The 15,399-nt window shown below is 74.1% G+C and overlaps 2 protein-coding genes across 2 annotated transcripts; one reads left to right on the forward strand and one right to left on the reverse strand.

The window, feature by feature from the left end:
• Positions 1–797: 797 nt before the first annotated feature.
• PARP10 (poly(ADP-ribose) polymerase family member 10) lies at positions 798–6,620 on the reverse strand. The gene is made up of 10 exons (XM_082326197.1): positions 6,384–6,620; positions 5,633–5,878; positions 4,255–4,488; positions 3,623–4,110; positions 3,234–3,446; positions 2,954–3,101; positions 1,879–2,820; positions 1,594–1,727; positions 1,330–1,504; positions 798–1,228 (listed from the first exon to the last, which is right to left on the reverse strand). The coding sequence occupies exons 1-10, from the start codon at positions 6,541–6,543 to the stop codon at positions 924–926; spliced, it is 3,045 nt and encodes a 1,014-aa protein (XP_082182323.1). The 5' UTR covers positions 6,544–6,620; the 3' UTR covers positions 798–923.
• An 844-nt stretch (positions 6,621–7,464) lies between these two features.
• GRINA (glutamate ionotropic receptor NMDA type subunit associated protein 1) lies at positions 7,465–14,125 on the forward strand. The gene is made up of 7 exons (XM_082306648.1): positions 7,465–7,585; positions 10,307–10,646; positions 11,281–11,393; positions 11,475–11,675; positions 12,020–12,148; positions 12,812–12,955; positions 13,167–14,125. Exons 2-7 carry the CDS (start codon positions 10,340–10,342, stop codon positions 13,314–13,316), a joined length of 1,044 nt encoding a protein of 347 aa, XP_082162774.1. The 5' UTR covers positions 7,465–7,585; positions 10,307–10,339; the 3' UTR covers positions 13,317–14,125.
• The last annotated feature ends 1,274 nt before the right edge of the window (positions 14,126–15,399 follow it).

Here is a 15,399-nt window from a genome sequence, read left to right on the forward strand (position 1 = left end):
ACAGCACCCTCCAGCGCCACAGGCCCGGGCACCAGCACCGGGCAGGAGCCCCACGACCCCCAGCCCCAGCCAGGACCCCAGGGCTGTGGGTACAGCCCATGCCGGCAACCCCCACGGCATCCCCAGCGCCCTGTGGACCCCGCATGCGTGCCCCTCACCCTTCCCACCCGCATCCATCCGCAGCCCCTGAGCCCACCCCAGTCCCAGGGGACATCTCCCCTCCCAGCACCAGTGGCTGTGGGGGGGTCTGGTCCCCAGGGGGGTGGGGATGAGCCTGGGGGACCCCATCCCTCGGGGGGATGAGCCCAAAGGGACCCCGTCCCCAGGACAGGGGGGGATGAGCCCAAAGGGACCCCATCCCTGGGGCAGGGAGGGACAAACCTTGGGGGGACCATGTCCCCCAGCCAGGCGGGATGAGCCCAAAGGGGACTGTGGCCCTAGGATGGGGGGGACGCGGTCCCAGGATGGGCAGGGACGAGTGAGGGGGGGGGCCGTGCCCTGGCACCACTGCGGCTGCAGGCGGGTCCCCAGCTTGGAGCCCTGCGCGGCTGCCGGCCCACCCAGGACCGCGGCCCCGGCACCGTGGGGCAGCTCGGGGACCCCTGAACCGCAGCCCCCTAGCAGCTGCCCGTGCTCCCCCCCCCCCCCCCCCCCAATTTCGAGACACAGGGAAAGGCTCCAACTTTATTATTTCCAGTTTTGCTTTTATTGCACCCGTGACCCCCGCGTCCTCCTGCACCCCCCCACTTCCCCGGGGCTGGGGACCCCCCCACTCCGAGCCCCCAGGGCAGGGACGCCCCCAGACCCCGAGCCTGCGGGGCAGGGTGGCAGGACCCCCGCATCCCTGCGCACCCGGGGCAGGGCAGGGACCCCCGTACCCCCCAGGCAGGGCCGGTTTGCTGGGACGGGGGGTGCCGGGGGGCTCAGCGGGGGGCCCCGCGACGGCGGCAGGTGATGAGGTACTGGGGGTAGGCCTGGGTGTCGTTGAAGATGACGAAGATGGCGGGCCGCAGCGGGTTGTCCACCACGCTGTCGTAGCGCAGGGGGGCCCCAGCCCCCTTCCGCAGCGGGGGGGCCCGCAGCCCCTGCCCCCCCACCGCGTACTCCCCGGTCAGCACCTTGGCCACGAAGATGTACTTGCTGCCATCGGCACTGCGCGGCGAGTACTGCTCCTGCACCGAGACCGCCGCGTCCACCGCAAAGTACACGCCGAGCCCATAGAGAGCGGCTGCGGGCAGCGGGGGGGGGGGGTCAGCCCGCAGCACCGGGGCCGGGGGAGCACATGCCGGCAGCACCATGGCCAGACCGGCACCCCACGCCAGCACTCACCATTCTTGCCGCAGAAGCTGCGGTTGAAGCCGTGCAAGCAGATCTCGCGGCTGGAGGTCTCGGTGGTGCCGTGGAAGAGGACCCGCTCCACCGCGCTGCTGGCGCAGGCCTTCTCCATGCTGGCCTTCTTCAGCTGGTACTGCTTGTACAGCAGCGGGTGGATCAGCTTCTCCACCTGCCGGGCAGCACCGCAGCGTCCGGGCTCTGCCGCGGGGACACCCCCGGCCGGGGTCCCGCGTCCCCCCCGGCGCCGCCGGGACCCACCTTGACGATGCTGATCTTGCTGTGCAGCTCCTCCAGTGTCTCGTAGAAATGGCACACGGTGTCGCGGAACTCCTCCGAGTCCTCGGCCAGCGGCATCAGCCTCACCTCCTCCTCCAGGCCCAGCGCCTCCGACCCTGTCGGACACAGCCCCGGTGAACGCCAGCGCGGCACAGCCCCTCCCCGAGCAGGGGACCCCGCGGCGGGGCAGGACTGGCCCCACGGCACCATCCCGCTTGCCCGGTGTGGCGGCACTGCACCAGCCACGCCGGGGGCAGCAGCACACACCGAGCAGGCGGCGGGTGCTCTCTGTCGGGGGCTGGCTGCGGGAGATGGCCAAGGCGTGGGCACTGCCGATGTCGTACTCCTGCATCCGCTCAAAGTCGACGGTGAACGGCCGGCCGTCCAGCAGCAGGTCCAGTCGGCGCTCCCGGCGCAGCCAGGCCCGCTCCAGCAGCGCGGCAGCCTCGGGGGCGTAGGGGACGGCGGTGCCGGATGGATCCCAGCGCACCCAACGCGCGGTGGTGGCAGCGGGGGGGCTGTGCTCCGGCTGCGACAGCCGCTGCAGCAGGAGGGCGAGGTCACGGGCGGCGGCGGCGGTGTAGTCGGCGAAGCCGCGCAGCGTGGCGGTGCTGCCGCGCAGGCAGAGGCGCACGGCATGCTTGCGCTGCAGGAAGGTCAGGCAGCGGCGGCAGGCGGCCGGCAGCGCCCGCAGGTGCTCGCTCTCCACCTCCTCCGCCCGCAGCCGCCCCTCCAGCGCCTGCTCCAGCTCCCGCGGCACGGCGGCCACGTCCCGCTCGAAGGAGGAGAAGAGCGTCACCCGCGCCGTGTCCGCCGCCGGCAGAGCTTCCTCCAGGGAGGCCTCCAGCGCGGCCAGGAGGCCAGCGTCTTCCTCCTCCTCTTCCTCCTCCTCCCGCACGCCGGGCGCTGCCCGCTGCTCCTGGCGGTAGGAGCGGAGGGAGAGCGCGGTGGCACGCGCCAGCTCCTCGTCCTCACGCCGCGTGCTCTCCATGGAGCGCTGGATGGCCAGCACCATCTGCGCCTCCTCCTCCATCCTGGCCCCCTGCCCGCCCGGCAGCGTCTCCCCGGTGCCCCTCTCATCAGCCGTGGTGGGGGGCTCGGCATCGGGGTCCTGCTCCCCGCCAGGGATGTCGCCGGGCTGCAGCACAGGCTCCCCATCGCCGGCGGCCTCACTGGGGCACAGCGCTGCCAGCAGCTCCTTGATCTCCTCTGCAGGGAGGAGCAAGACGTCAACCGTGAGTCCCAGCCGTGGCGTGGGGAACCAGCATCTGTGGCCCGCTCCCACCGCGGCACCGGGAGAGCGGGCGCCAGAGCAGCCCCCTCGCCCCACACCACCCCTCACCTATGTTGGAGTGAAGGCCGTCTCCATCGGCATCATCAGCACCGTCGGCACCGTCAGCATCATCGGGCAGGACCCGGTGCCGGGAGTGCAGTGCTGTGGGCAGAGGGTCCCGGCGGCGGCTCGGGGGGAGCAGCTCCGCCAGCTCTGGCTGCAGGGACGGAGGGGCAGGGCACCATCACCGGAGCTGCACATGCGGCAGGGACCGGTGCGATGGCACCCACCTCACGGTGGCTCCGGTGCCGGAGCCCAGCCCTCCCCGGCGGGCAGGCACTGGCCGCACCTGGGGGTCTGGGGGGCTCCAGTGGACGCCGTCCAGGTCGATGACGCACTGGAAGCGGCGCTCCAGCTGCTGGAGGATGCTCTGCCCGCCCTCGTCCCGCAGGAAGCGGGCGACGCCGGGGAACTGCAGCGTCACCGGCTGCGAGCCCACGGTGCCCAGCAGGCTCTGCAGGAAATCAGCCGCTGCCCGGCACCGGCCCGTCTCCCCGCTCACCTGCCGGCGAAAGCCGGGCGGTCAGGGCCTGCCCACTGCACTGGCACCGCGGTGCCGGCAGCCCTCGCCGCCGGGCGCCGCAGGGAGCCACGGACCTGCTGCTGGCCTGTGTGGCGAGCAAGGAGAGGTGGGATCGTAGGCAGGCACCCCTGCACGCACCCCTGCCTGCAGCTCACCCGGAAGCCAGAGACGTCCTCCCCCTCCAGCGGCAGCAGGGAGACCTCAGGGATGCTGGCCAGCAGGTCCTGGTAGTGCCGCTGCAGGTAGCGCAGCGCTCCCGGCTCCGCCGGCACCAGCATCTCATCCTGCGCCAACCTCACCAACGCCGATGCCGCCTGCTCCTGGCGCTGCCCCCGGCCGGTGGCGTCCTCGTCATCCTCCGTGTCCTCGTCCCCCCCGGGGAAGGCAGCCAATGGCTCTCCCGGCACCGGGCTCGATGCCTGTGGCTCTGTCACCTCCGGGCAAGCATCTGGGCTGGCAGGGGCTGGGGGGGCCACATCTGGCAGGGCGGCCGTGTCCGGCGAGGGGGCCGTGTCCGGCAGGGGGTCCGTGTCTGATGGGGGGTCTGCATCCCCCTCCAGCGGCTCCAGGAAGGGGTAGTGGGGGGCGAGGGCCAGCACCACGTCCTGCAGCCGGTGAGGCCTCTGCAGCACCCGCTCCGCCGCTGCGGGGGGAGAGGACGGGCAGCCGGCGATCGAGCGCAGCTCCCCGGCAGCCGGCCCTGCTCTCGCCCCAGCCACGGCACCGGCAGCCGGCCGGGGCAGCGTCGACGGGGGTCCCGTTTGCTCCTGCCCATGTCCCCGCTCACCTGCCGGCTCCTGGAAGGTGACGACGGCAGCCTGGCCGCCCGGCAGCAGCCGCACTGCCTGCACACTGCCGCCGCCACTGCGGCGGTTCTCGAAGTAGAGCTCCAGCAGGTCGGGGTTCAGCTCCGGCGCCTCCGCTCGCACCAGCACGCTGGCGGTCTGCGGCAGCCGCAGCAGGGCCAGCGCGGCCCCCTCCGGCCCCTGCTGCTGCACCCGCTCCTCCACCGCCGCGAACTCTGCCGGGACAGGGGTGGCGGTGATGCCGGGGAGGGTCTGGGGACCCTGTGGAAGCCCCACCATGGCCCTGGCAGCGGCCGGGGACTGGAAGCCCCTTCAGCCACCCCGGCCATGCCGACGGCACCGTTTGTCACCACTGAGTGCAGCAACTGTGAACCATGAGCACCGCCGTGGCGATTCACCCCCTGGCAGGACCCCACCACCGACCGTCCCTGGCTCACCAGCACTCCCAGTCACCCACGGCTGGGAAAAGGGGCTGTGGCACCCAGCAGCACCGGCCCTGTGCCCAGCTGGTCACCCCAAAACACCACCCCGGCGGTCCTGGCAGCCAGGCAGCACCACGGACCCTGGCACCCCAAAACACTGCCCCGGTGGTCCCGGCAGCCGAGCAGCACCGCAGACCCTGTGCCCCAAAATACCGCCCCGGCGGTCCCGGCAGCCAAGCAGCACCATGGACCCCGGCACCCCAAAACACCGTCCCGGGGGTCGCAGCACCCAAGCAGCACCGCAGGCCCCGCACCCCAAAACACCGCCCTGGTGGTCCCAGCAGCCAAGCAGCACCGCAGGCCCCGCACCCCAAAACACCGCCCCGGGGGTCCCGGCTGCCAAGCAGCACCACGGACCCCGGCACCCCAAAACACCGTCCCGGGGGTCGCAGCAGCCAAGCAGCACCGCAGACCCCGTGCCCCAAAACACCGCCCCGGCGATCCCGGCAGCCAAGCACCACCATGGAACCCGGCACCCCGAAACACCGCCCCAGCGGTCCCGGCAGCCAAGCAGTACCGCAGACCCTGGTACCCCAAAACACTGCCCCGGCGGTCCCGGCATCCAAGCAGCACCGCAGACCCTGGCACCCCAAAACACTGCCCCAGCGGTCCCGGCATCCAAGCAGCACCGCAGACCCTGGCACCCCAAAACACCGCCCCGGCGGTCCCGGCAGCCAAGCAGCACCACAGACCCTGCGCCCCAAAACACTGCCCCAGTGGTCCCGGCATCCAAGCAGCACTGCAGACCCTGCACCCCAAAACACCGCCCCGGCGGTCCCAGCAGCCAAGCAGCACCGCAGACCCGTGCCCTGAAATGCCGGTGCAGCAAGGGGAGCGCGGTGACCCCCACCCCGGGGATCGCCCCCCCTGCGCCCACCTGGGGGGGTGATGGGGTCCCGCAGGCGCAGCAGTGCGCAGCCGGGCACGGGGCCCCGGCGCAGGCCGAACGCGCCGCGGGGCCGTCCCAGCAGCGTCTCCAGGAGGGGCTCCAGCAGCTCGGGGGGGGTCTGGGGGCCGAGGCCCCGCAGCAGCAGGCGGTGGGGGTCCCAGGGGGGGGTAGGGTGCACCCCCAGCTCGGCCCCCCCCAGCCGGTGGCTGCCGTGGGCCAGGACGTTCTGGGCGTCTGCGCGGGGGGACACGGGTGTCACTGGGGCGGGGGGCGGCGTCTGAGCCCACTGCGCACCTGGGACCCCCTGGGGGGCACAGCACCGCTCACCAGTGCTCCCAGTGGGGCTGGGGGTGTCCCCGCACCCCAGCCCAGTGCTCCCAGTAGGGACTGGGACGCGCAACACCCCATCCCAGTGCTCCCAGTAGAGACTAGGACCCCACACACCCCAACCCAGTGCTCCCAGCAGGAACTGAGCCCCCCCCAGCCCATCCCAGTGCTCCCAGCAGGGACTGGCTTCCCCCCCCAGCCCATCCCAGTGCTCCCAGTGGGGACTGAGCCCCCCACCAGCCCATCCCAGTGCTCCCAGCAGGGACTGACCCCCCTCCACACCCTGTCCCACTGCTTCCAACAGGGACTGACCCCCCCCCGCACCCCGTCCCACTGCTCCCAGCAGGGACTGGGACCCCCCGCACCCCGTCCCAGTGCTCCCAGCTGCACCCCCCCCCTGCCCCGTGCTCACCCTGGGGGTTCTCGAAGGTGAGGAAGAGGAGGGGTCCAAGGCGCTGGCAGCCCTGGACAGGGCCCCCCCCCGAGCGCCGCCGGCTCTCGAAGTAGAGCACCACCAGCTCCTCCTCGGCCTCGGGGGGGACCCCCGCCACCGCCAGCACCCCCTCCGCCATCTGCCCGGCCCCACACGCGTCGGGGGGGCCCTTCAGCTGCCCCCGACCCCCCACGGCCCCAGTGGGGGCCTCCCGTCCCCCCCCCACGACCAAGGACCCCGCACACCCTCCCCCCACACGTGACCCCGACCCCCACTTGGCCCCCACACATCCTCGGCCCCCCACCAGACCCACAGCTGTGGGGCAGGACCCCCCCCTCCCGTGGGGCAGGGCTCCCCACAGCCCCGGGGCAGCCCCCACGCAGCCCCACGCCCGCCCGGGGCAGGACCCATCATCTCCCGTGGGGCAGGACTCCCCCCAGCCCCGGGGCAGCCCCCACGCAGCTCCACGCCCCCCCGGGGCAGGACCCATCATCTCCCGTGGGGCAGGACCCCCCCCCCGCGTGGGGCAGGACTCCCCCTCCCGTGGGGCAGGACTCCCCCCAGCCCCGGGGCAGCCCCCACGCAGCCCCACGCCCCCCCGTGGGGCAGGACCCCCCCGCCGTGGGGCAGGACCCCCCCTCCCGTGGGGCAGGACTCCCCCCAGCCCCGGGGCAGCCCCCACGCAGCCCCACGCCCCCCCGTGGGGCAGGACACCCCCCCCCCACGCACCGGGCGCTGCTCGGCTCCGCCCCGGCAGAGAAACGAAACCGAAAGAGGGCGGGGGGGGGCGGGGAGGGGAAGGGCGGGGGGGCGGGGCCTCGTGGGGGGGAGGGAGGACACGGGAACGGCCCCACGCGTGACACGGGGGAACCGGGAGGGAGCCCCGGTCCCCCACGGGGGGGGGGGGGGGGGAAGCGGGGGGCGGGCAGGGGCGGGCAGGGACGGGCAGGGGCTGCCAGCGCCCGGCCACGCCCCTCCCGAAGGCCACACCTCCGCCCCGCAGGCCACGCCCCCGTCCCGCAGCGCCGGGGAGGGAGGGCGGGGCGAGGTCGCTCGGTCACGCCCCCCTCATACCCCGCCCGCGGTGGGCGGAGCCGCGCCGTTGTCCCCGCCCCCCCTCGCCGGAAGCCCCGCCCCCAGCGGCGCGGAGCGGAGCCATCGCTGCCGCACGGCCCGGCCCGGTGAGCGGGGAACCGGCGGGGGACGGGGGGGTCCCGGGGCACCGGCGGGGGACGGGGGGGGGCGGGGTGAAAGGGGGGGGGCACGGAGGCCCCGGCGCCGCCGCCGAGCGCGGTTCCCCCCCCCCGCCCCGCTCTGCCGCATGCCGCAGCGGGGCGGGGGGCAACGGGGCGGCGGGAGCGGGGCCGGAGCGGGACGGGACCCCGCTCCCGTGGGCACGGGGGGGGGTTGCCCCCGCGGGGTCCCCCCGCCCCGGCCCGGGGGGATTAGGATGGCTGCTGCCGCAAATAGGCCGCGCCGGGGCATTACCGGGCGTCAGGGCAAAGCCGCTTACCGGGGCTCCCGGAGGAGCCGGCGGCGGGGGGGCGGCGGGGGGCCCCTGCTGCGCCTGCCCCGTGCGGGGCGCGCCCCGTGCTGCACCCACCCCCTGCACCCCCTGCACCCCTGCTGCACGCACCCACCTGCACCCGTGCTGCACCCACCCCCTGCACCCCCCTGCACCCGTGCTGCACACACCCCCCTGCACCCGTGCTGCATGCACCCCCCTGCACCCCCTGCTGCATGCACCCCCCTGCACCCGTGCTGCACCCACCCCCTGCACCCCCTGCTGCACGCACCCACCTGCACCCGTGCTGCACGCACCCCCCTGCACCCCCTGCTGCACGCACCCCCTGCTGCATGCACCCCCCTGCACCCCCTGCTGCACGCACCCCCCTGCACCCCTGCTGCATGCACCCCCTGCTGCACGCACCCCCCTGCACCCCTGCTGCATGCACCCCCTGCTGCATGCACCCCCCTGCACCCCTTCTGCATGCACCCCCCTGCGCCCCTGCTGCACACACCCCCCTGCACCCCTGCACCCCTACTGCATGCACCCCCTGCTGCGTGCACCCCCCTGCGCCCCTGCTGCATGCACCCCCCTGCACCCCTGCTGCATGCACCCCCTGCTGCACACACCCCCCTGCACCCCTGCACCCCCCTGCTGCATGCACCCCTGCTGCATGCACCCCCCTGCACCCCATGCTGCACGCACCCCGCTGCAACCCGTGCCGCATGCAGCCATGCAGCCGGTGCTGCATGCCCCCCATGCTGCATGCACCCCCTACGGGGTGCACCGTGCCCCCCATGCTGCCTGCACCCTATATAGCATGCCCCACATACCGTGGGTGCCCCATGCACCGCGCTGCGTGCAGCCTGTGCAGTGTGCCCCCCATGCCACAGGCACCCCGTGCCCCCGTGCTGCCTGCGCCTGTGCAGCGTGCCGCCGGTACCACTGGTGCCCCATGCGCTGCGCTGCACGCGCCCTGTGCCCCCCATGCAAGGGTGGACCCCGTGCCACGGCTGCCCTGCTCCCCCCGGGCCGTATGCACCCCATACGGTGTGCACCCTGTGCCGTATATGCCCCATACGGTGTGCACCCTGTGCCACATGCAGCCCCTGCACCTCATGCAGCGTGCCCCCCATGCCGTATGCCCCCCGTGCCGGCGCCGTCTGCAGCCCGGGGTGCCCCGTCCACCCTCGGCACCCCGCGGCGCTGCCCACAGGGGTCCCTGCCTTCCCCGGGGGCTGCCCGTGCCGGGGGAGGGCTGGGCTGGCGGCCCCTTGCCCGGCTGGGGGGGCACGTGCCGGCAGCGGCGGTGCCGCAGGGCAGATCCCCCCCCCCGGTTCCTCCCCGAGGCCCGTGGCACTGGGCCGCGGTGTCACGCGGGCGGGCGGCCGGCTTCGGTTGCGCCACCGGCCAGGCGGGCTGTCACTCGGCCAGGCCCTGGCGCTGGCAGCGGCTGCGGGCGGCCCCGTGCCCGGGGACGCCGGTGCTTCGCTGCGGCACCGACTCCGGCACGTCCCGCCTGCCGCGGCGTGGGATTGCGCAGGGCTGGCCGGGGGCTCTGCCTGACAGCTGCCAGCCCTGCGGGCAGCTGCCTGTCCCCGCCGCGTGCCAGGCCGCATTTACCGCGGCAGCGGCGGCACCGGCGGCGGGCGATCACCGCGCAGGGCCGCAACCGGAGCTGCCACTCCCACAGCCACCTGGTTTTGTAATCCCGGGCTCCACGCAGAATCGGCGTCCGCCGGCGGCTGGGCCCGGCGTTCTGGAGCGGGGGCGGCCCCGGTGCCTGCGGCAAACCCCTACCACCACGGCCGCGCTCGCCGGCCGGCCGCGGGAGGTAGGGCCGTGGGTCGCGGCACGGCGCCGCTGCCGGTCCCACTCCTTTGCCGGTGGTCACCTCGGTGGGCGCCGGGTCTGGTTGGACCCCGGTGCTCCGGCAGCGGGGTTGGCGGGGCGCTGGCAGCCGGCCATGCCGGTCCCGGGGGAGGCGGCGGTGGCGGCCGAAAGTGGGGCAGGGAGCGAGGCGGTGACGAAGGGCAGCCGGGCAGCTCCAGGGCTCCCACCGCCGCCGCCAGGCACCGGCCCCGCACGCCGGCCGCCGCCGCCGCCACGGCCGAGGCCTCCCCGCAGGGCCCGGGCCGGGGCAGCCATGGGGGGCGTCGCCATGGCAACGGCCCTGCCGCCGGGGCGGCCATCTTGTGCGGGCCTGGGGAGGGAGCAGGGCTGGGACCCCCCCACCACGGGGCTGCGGCGCGGCCGGGACCCCCAGCGCGGCCTGGGTGCCGGGGAGAGGGGCCGTGGGGGGCGACGGCCGCGGGGTGGTGGTGGGTGTGGGGGTGACGGCGGCGGGGGGCTGATGGCCGCCGGGTCTGACCACCCTTCTCCTTCCTCCCCGCAGCAGAGAGGCGGCAGCCCGCCGTGGGGGTGGAAGATGTCCCACGAGAAGAGCTTCCTGGTGACGGGCGAGGGCTTCCCGGGGCAGCAGCCCACGGCCCCCCCGGCCTACGCCCAGCCCCCCTACCCCGCCGCCCCTTACCCCCAGCCCCAGTTCGCCCCGGCGCCCTACAACCAGCCGGGCTTCCCGCAGGGGCCGGGGCCGTACCCCCCCGCCGGGCCGTACCCCGCGGCGGGGCCGTACCCCCCCGGGCCGTACCCGCCGGCGGGGCCGTACCCCCAGGGCCCCTACGCCCAGCCGCCGTACGCCCAGCCGCAGCCCATGGTCCCCGGGGACCAGGACTGTAAGTAACGGGGCTCGGGGTGGGGGGCTCCAGCCATCCCGGGGCGCCGTCCCCTCTCTGTGGCCAAAGAGGGGGTTGCCCCCCACGGCGGGCGATGCTGGGGTGCTGACAGCGGTCCTGGGGGGGGTCCACCGGAGGGAGGGCCCCGTTTCGGCCGGCACGGGTGGGCGAGGGGGGGTCCGGCTGGTAGCGCAGCTCAGGGTGCCCGAGCGGGGCTGTGGGGACCCCCGGGAAAGGGGTCCTGCCCCGCCAGCCCCCAAAGACGAGCCCAGCCCCGGGGGGCACCCTGGGACGCCTCTGCCCCCCTGGGAGATGGGAGACCGCCTGGAGCTGTCGGCTCGGTGGGCACGCCGGCGTGCAGCCCGGCTTTGGAGGGCACAGAGCGCTGCTCCCCCCGGCCCCTGGGGCCCCCCCGGCCCCCTCAGCCCCGTCTCTCCTCTTCCCTCACCGCTGCCAGCCAGAGCCGGGCCCCACCGCGGGCCGTGGAGACCGGGCGTCGTGGTCATCCGAGTCGGTGAGCGGCCGCCCCAGCGGGCAGGGGCAGGCAGGCCCTAGGGCAGGGACTCGGCGCGGCACGGCGGCGCGGGCAGCAACCCCCCCGGCCCCCTTCACACACCCCCTCCTCTCCCCGCAGCCCCCCTGCACAGCACCTACCATGAGGACGGGCCGCCCTCCTACTATGACAACCAGGACTTCCCCACCGCGCACTGGGACGACAAGAGCATCCGGCAGGCCTTCATCCGCAAGGTGGGACTCGTCCCCAGGGCGCTCCCCGAGGGGGGGCCGGGGTTTTTGGGCGCCCCGCCGTGACCTGTCCCCGTCCCCCAGGTCTTCCTGGTGCTCACCCTGCAGCTGACCGTCACCTTCGCCTTCGTGGCCGTCTTCACCTTCGTGAAAGGCGTGAAGGGCTTCGTGCAGCGCAACGTCTGGACGTACTACGTCTCCTACGCCGTCTTCTTCATCTCCCTCATCGTCCTCAGCTGCTGCGGGGATTTCCGCCGCAAGCACCCCTGGAACCTGGTGGCCCTGGTAAGCGCCGCGCCAGGGCAGTGGTGGGCTCGGCTGTGGCTTCGACGGCGGCTTTGGCAGCCCCAGCCCCACACCCTGCGGCCCTGGGGACGCCCAAGGTCCCACAGGGGGACAGGGAGGATGGGGGGCACGGCTGGGCAGGTTTGGAGGGTGCAGGGGGGATGATTGCCTGGCCCCGCCAAGGGTGGAGCCTGCTCCGGACTTGGCAAGGCCAAGAGCCCGGCGCAAAGGGCGCTGGGCACCGCAGAGAAGTGCGGCATCACCAGGCCCAGCTGGACCCGGCGGTGGGTGGCAAAGGGGGGGTTGGCAGAGCCGGTGTGACGCGGTGCCTGTCTGCTCCCCAGTCCATCCTGACCGTCAGCCTGTCCTACATGGTGGGGATGATCGCCAGCTTCTACAACACCGATGCCGTCATCATGGCCGTGGGCATCACCGTTGTCGTCTGCTTCACCGTCGTCATCTTCTCCCTGCAGGTCAGCTCTGGGGATGGGCAGGGGACTGGGTGACCCCCCCCCCAGCTCCCTGCTGGGGTCTCCGAACTGGGTGTACGACCCTCCCGGGCTCCTTGCTGGGGCTGGGGGCTCTGAACTGGGTGTGCAACCCCCCAGGCTCCCTGCTGGGGCTGGGGCTGGGGGCTCCAAACCGGGCGTACAACCCCTCCAGGCTCCCTGCTGTCACTGGGGGCTCCAAACTGGGTGTACAACTCCCCCGGGCTCCCTGCTGGGGCTGGGGGCTCCGAACCGGGCGTACGACCCCCCCCAGGCTCCCTGCTGGGGCCTGGGGCTCTGAACTGGGTGTATGACCCCCCAGGCTCCCTGCTGGGGCTGGGGGCTCCAAACCGGGCGTACGACCCCCCCCAGGCTCCCTGCTGGGGCTGGGGGCTCCAAACCGCGCGTACGACCCCCCCAGGCTCCCTGCTGGGGCTGGGGGCTCCAAACCGGGCGTACGACCCCCCCCAGGCTCCCTGCTGGGGCTGGGGGCTCCAAACCGGGCGCATGACCCCCCCAGGCTCCCTGCTGGGGCTGGGGGCTCTGCACTGGGTGTGCAACCCCCTCCAGGCTCCCTGCTGGGGCCGGGGGCTCCAAACCAGATGTACAACCCCCCAGGCTCCCCGCTCACTCTCCCCTGTCCCACAGACCAAGTACGACTTCACCTCCTGCCGGGGCGTGCTCATCATCTGCCTCGTCGTCCTCATCGTCTTCTCCATCCTCTGCATCTTCATCCGGAACCGCATCATGGACATCATCTACGCTTCCCTGGGCGCCCTGCTCTTCACCTGCGTAAGTGCCGGGCGTCCCGTCCTCCCCTGCCTCCCGCTGCTGCCCCCTCCCCGGGGGCGCTGAGCCGGATCCCCGGGGGCTTAGCCTGTGGGTGGGGGGCATGGGACCCAGCTGGGGGGACGAGGGACAAAGGAACCCGCTCGTGGGGGGCTGCTGGCCTCCCCCCGCCCGGCTCCGCGTCCCCCCTGCCATGACGTCCCCTCTCTCGCAGTTCCTGGCGGTGGACACGCAGATGATCCTGGGGAACAAGCAGCTGGCGCTCAGCCCCGAGGAGTATGTCTTCGCCGCCCTCAACCTCTACACAGACATCATCAACATCTTCCTCTACATCCTGGCCATCATCGGCAGGGCCAAGGAGTAGCGGCCCCCCGCCGCCCCGCGGCGTGCGTTCCGGTTCGTGCCCGCCCTTCGTAGCCTGTTTTGTTTGGTGTTCTCATCGCACCCCCTCGTCGGTTCTCCCGTTAGAGTTTCTTTGACCCCGGCCACCTCCCCGGCTCCTGCCGGGAGCAGCTGCGGGGGCTCGCCGGGCCGGGGGGAGCACGGGGAGCCCCCGAAGCAGGAGGGTCCCCGGGTGACAGCTCTGTCCCCTTGCCGGGAGGCAAGTGCGAGGCAGGCAGCGCTTGCCCGCGCCTGCCTGCCTGCCGGGGTGCCGCAGCTGCCCCTCCTGCCCCCCCAGCAGCCCCCCGCCCAGGCCCTCCGCTTCCCCCCGCTGTGAATACGGCCTTTTCCCCCCCCTCCTTGCGTTGAACGAGGACTGGAAGCACTTTTTCCCCCTGCCCGCGGTGGAGCTCGCCCCCTCCGTCCCACTCCCCCGCGCACGCGCCGCCCTCGCCCCTCGCCGCCCCCCGGCCGCGCAGGCAGGGTCAGCGCCGCAGGCAGGGTCAGCGCCGGCGGCCCCCCCTCGGGCTGCAGGCAGGGCTGAGGGCAGGGTCCCGCCACCCGGGTGGGCAGCGGGGGTCCCCACGCCGGGCACCGGTTACTGCCAGAGCGTCCCCGCGGGGACCTGGCCCCCTCCCAGGCCCGAGCTGCCCTCCCTGCCCGTCCCTGCCTGTCCCTGCCCAGGCAGCGGGGGGTCCCAGCCCCGGCCTCCCTCCCCGCGCGGCCAAGGCTCTGTTCTTGCCCCGTTCTGTGGCTCCAGCTCCCGCTGTTAATAAACCTCCGTCTAGTTCATCCCTGCCGGCTCCGGCTCTCCTTTCCCCACTGGTGTTGGCAGGGCCCGCTGCGGCCGAGCCCAGGGCTGCCGGCTCCCCGCTGCAGGCAGGGTCTGCGCCCCGCTCCCCTGGTCCCGGCTCTCCCGGGGCTGGCCGTGGCAAGCCATCACCTCGACGCCCCGGTCCGTCCTGGTGGCCGGCGCCCAGCCCTGCCCCTGGAAGCACTCCGTGGCCCGGGGCAAGCGGCGGTTGTGCTGGCGCAGTCTCTCCAGGGCTCCCTCGGCGCCGGGCAGCCACTGGCTCAGGAGCTCCTCCGGCAGCGGGGCAGCCAGGCCGCTGGCCAGCAAGGTGCGGCAGTCGATGGCCACCCCGGCGCTGAGCCGGCTGGACACCAGCGCGGCGCTGAGGGTTGCCTCCACCAGGACCTCAGCACCGGGGCAGCACGGTGCTGGTGGACTGGTGGTGCTTGCAGACGAGATGGCTGCAGAGAAGACGGAGCTGGTCGGGCTCTCAACGGAGCATGCCGGCACACCAGGCCCGCCGAGCCACCTAGGGTGGCAGGGGTATGGCAAGGGGCCGCCAGCACAGCCCTCCCGGGGGTCCCAGCAGCAGGAGGGGCTGGGCCAGGCCCCCCATAACTGCCCCTCCTGTGCCAGCGCACCGCTGGCCCGGCACCCACCGCAGCATGGCCCCGGCTGCCCGGTGAGCTGGCACTGGGGGGGTTCCTGCAACTGCCGAAAAAGAGGGATGGAGACGGGGCCACCGCCCATGGCAGCGGCACGCAGGGATTGCCCTGTGCCCGGCGGTGCCACCACAAAAGCCTGGGAGCATGGTGAGACCGGCCATCGGCTCCGAGCACGGCTGGGATGCGGTGCCCGGAGCTGCCGGGGGACAGCCAAAATCCGGCAGGAACAGGGGTGCAGGCCTCCGGCCCTGCCCACCCGCTGCCCTCCCCTCTCGCCCGTGGTGCCCCCCTCACCCGCTGCCGCTGGGACGCCCACCGTACCGACCTCGCGGCGGTCGAACGGGTGCCCGCCAGGACAGAGCACCGTGGTGCCGGGGGGCCGAGTCTCGCAGCCACACGACGGGGGGCCGGGGCGGGGAGCGTCCCTCTGTGACATCCCTTTGGAACCGGTGCTCCCCGGCACCCGCCGTTGGAGACGCCCCGGCCGATCCCGGCATCCCACGGCCTTCCCGTGCCCCTGGCCCTGGCGCTGCTGCCCAGCGTGGGGCCCGTGTCGATGTGACTGGCGCAGCCTGGTACCGGGGGCCGCCATGGAGCCGGTGCCCGGC

The sequence above is a fragment of the Platalea leucorodia genome (genome assembly GCF_965183815.1).
Source record: "Platalea leucorodia genome assembly, chromosome: 1".
Classification (NCBI taxonomy): domain Eukaryota; kingdom Metazoa; phylum Chordata; class Aves; order Pelecaniformes; family Threskiornithidae; genus Platalea; species Platalea leucorodia.

Bases quoted from the DNA above. Each gene is read 5' to 3' on its own strand.
- PARP10 (XM_082326197.1), bottom strand. From the start codon at position 6,543: ATGGCGGAGGGGGTGCTGGCGGTGGCGGGGGTCCCCCCCGAGGCCGAG. The intron at 4,111-4,254 runs GTGAGCGGGGAC...CTCCCCCCGCAG, and splicing joins CACCTTCCAGGAGCCGGCAG to CGGCGGAGCGGGTGCTGCAG. The intron at 3,447-3,622 runs GTGAGCTGCAGG...TTTCGCCGGCAG, and splicing joins AGGACGTCTCTGGCTTCCGG to GTGAGCGGGGAGACGGGCCG.
- GRINA (XM_082306648.1), top strand. From the start codon at position 10,340: ATGTCCCACGAGAAGAGCTTCCTGGTGACGGGCGAGGGCTTCCCGGGG. The intron at 11,676-12,019 runs GTAAGCGCCGCG...TCTGCTCCCCAG, and splicing joins CCTGGAACCTGGTGGCCCTG to TCCATCCTGACCGTCAGCCT. The intron at 12,149-12,811 runs GTCAGCTCTGGG...CCTGTCCCACAG, and splicing joins TCGTCATCTTCTCCCTGCAG to ACCAAGTACGACTTCACCTC.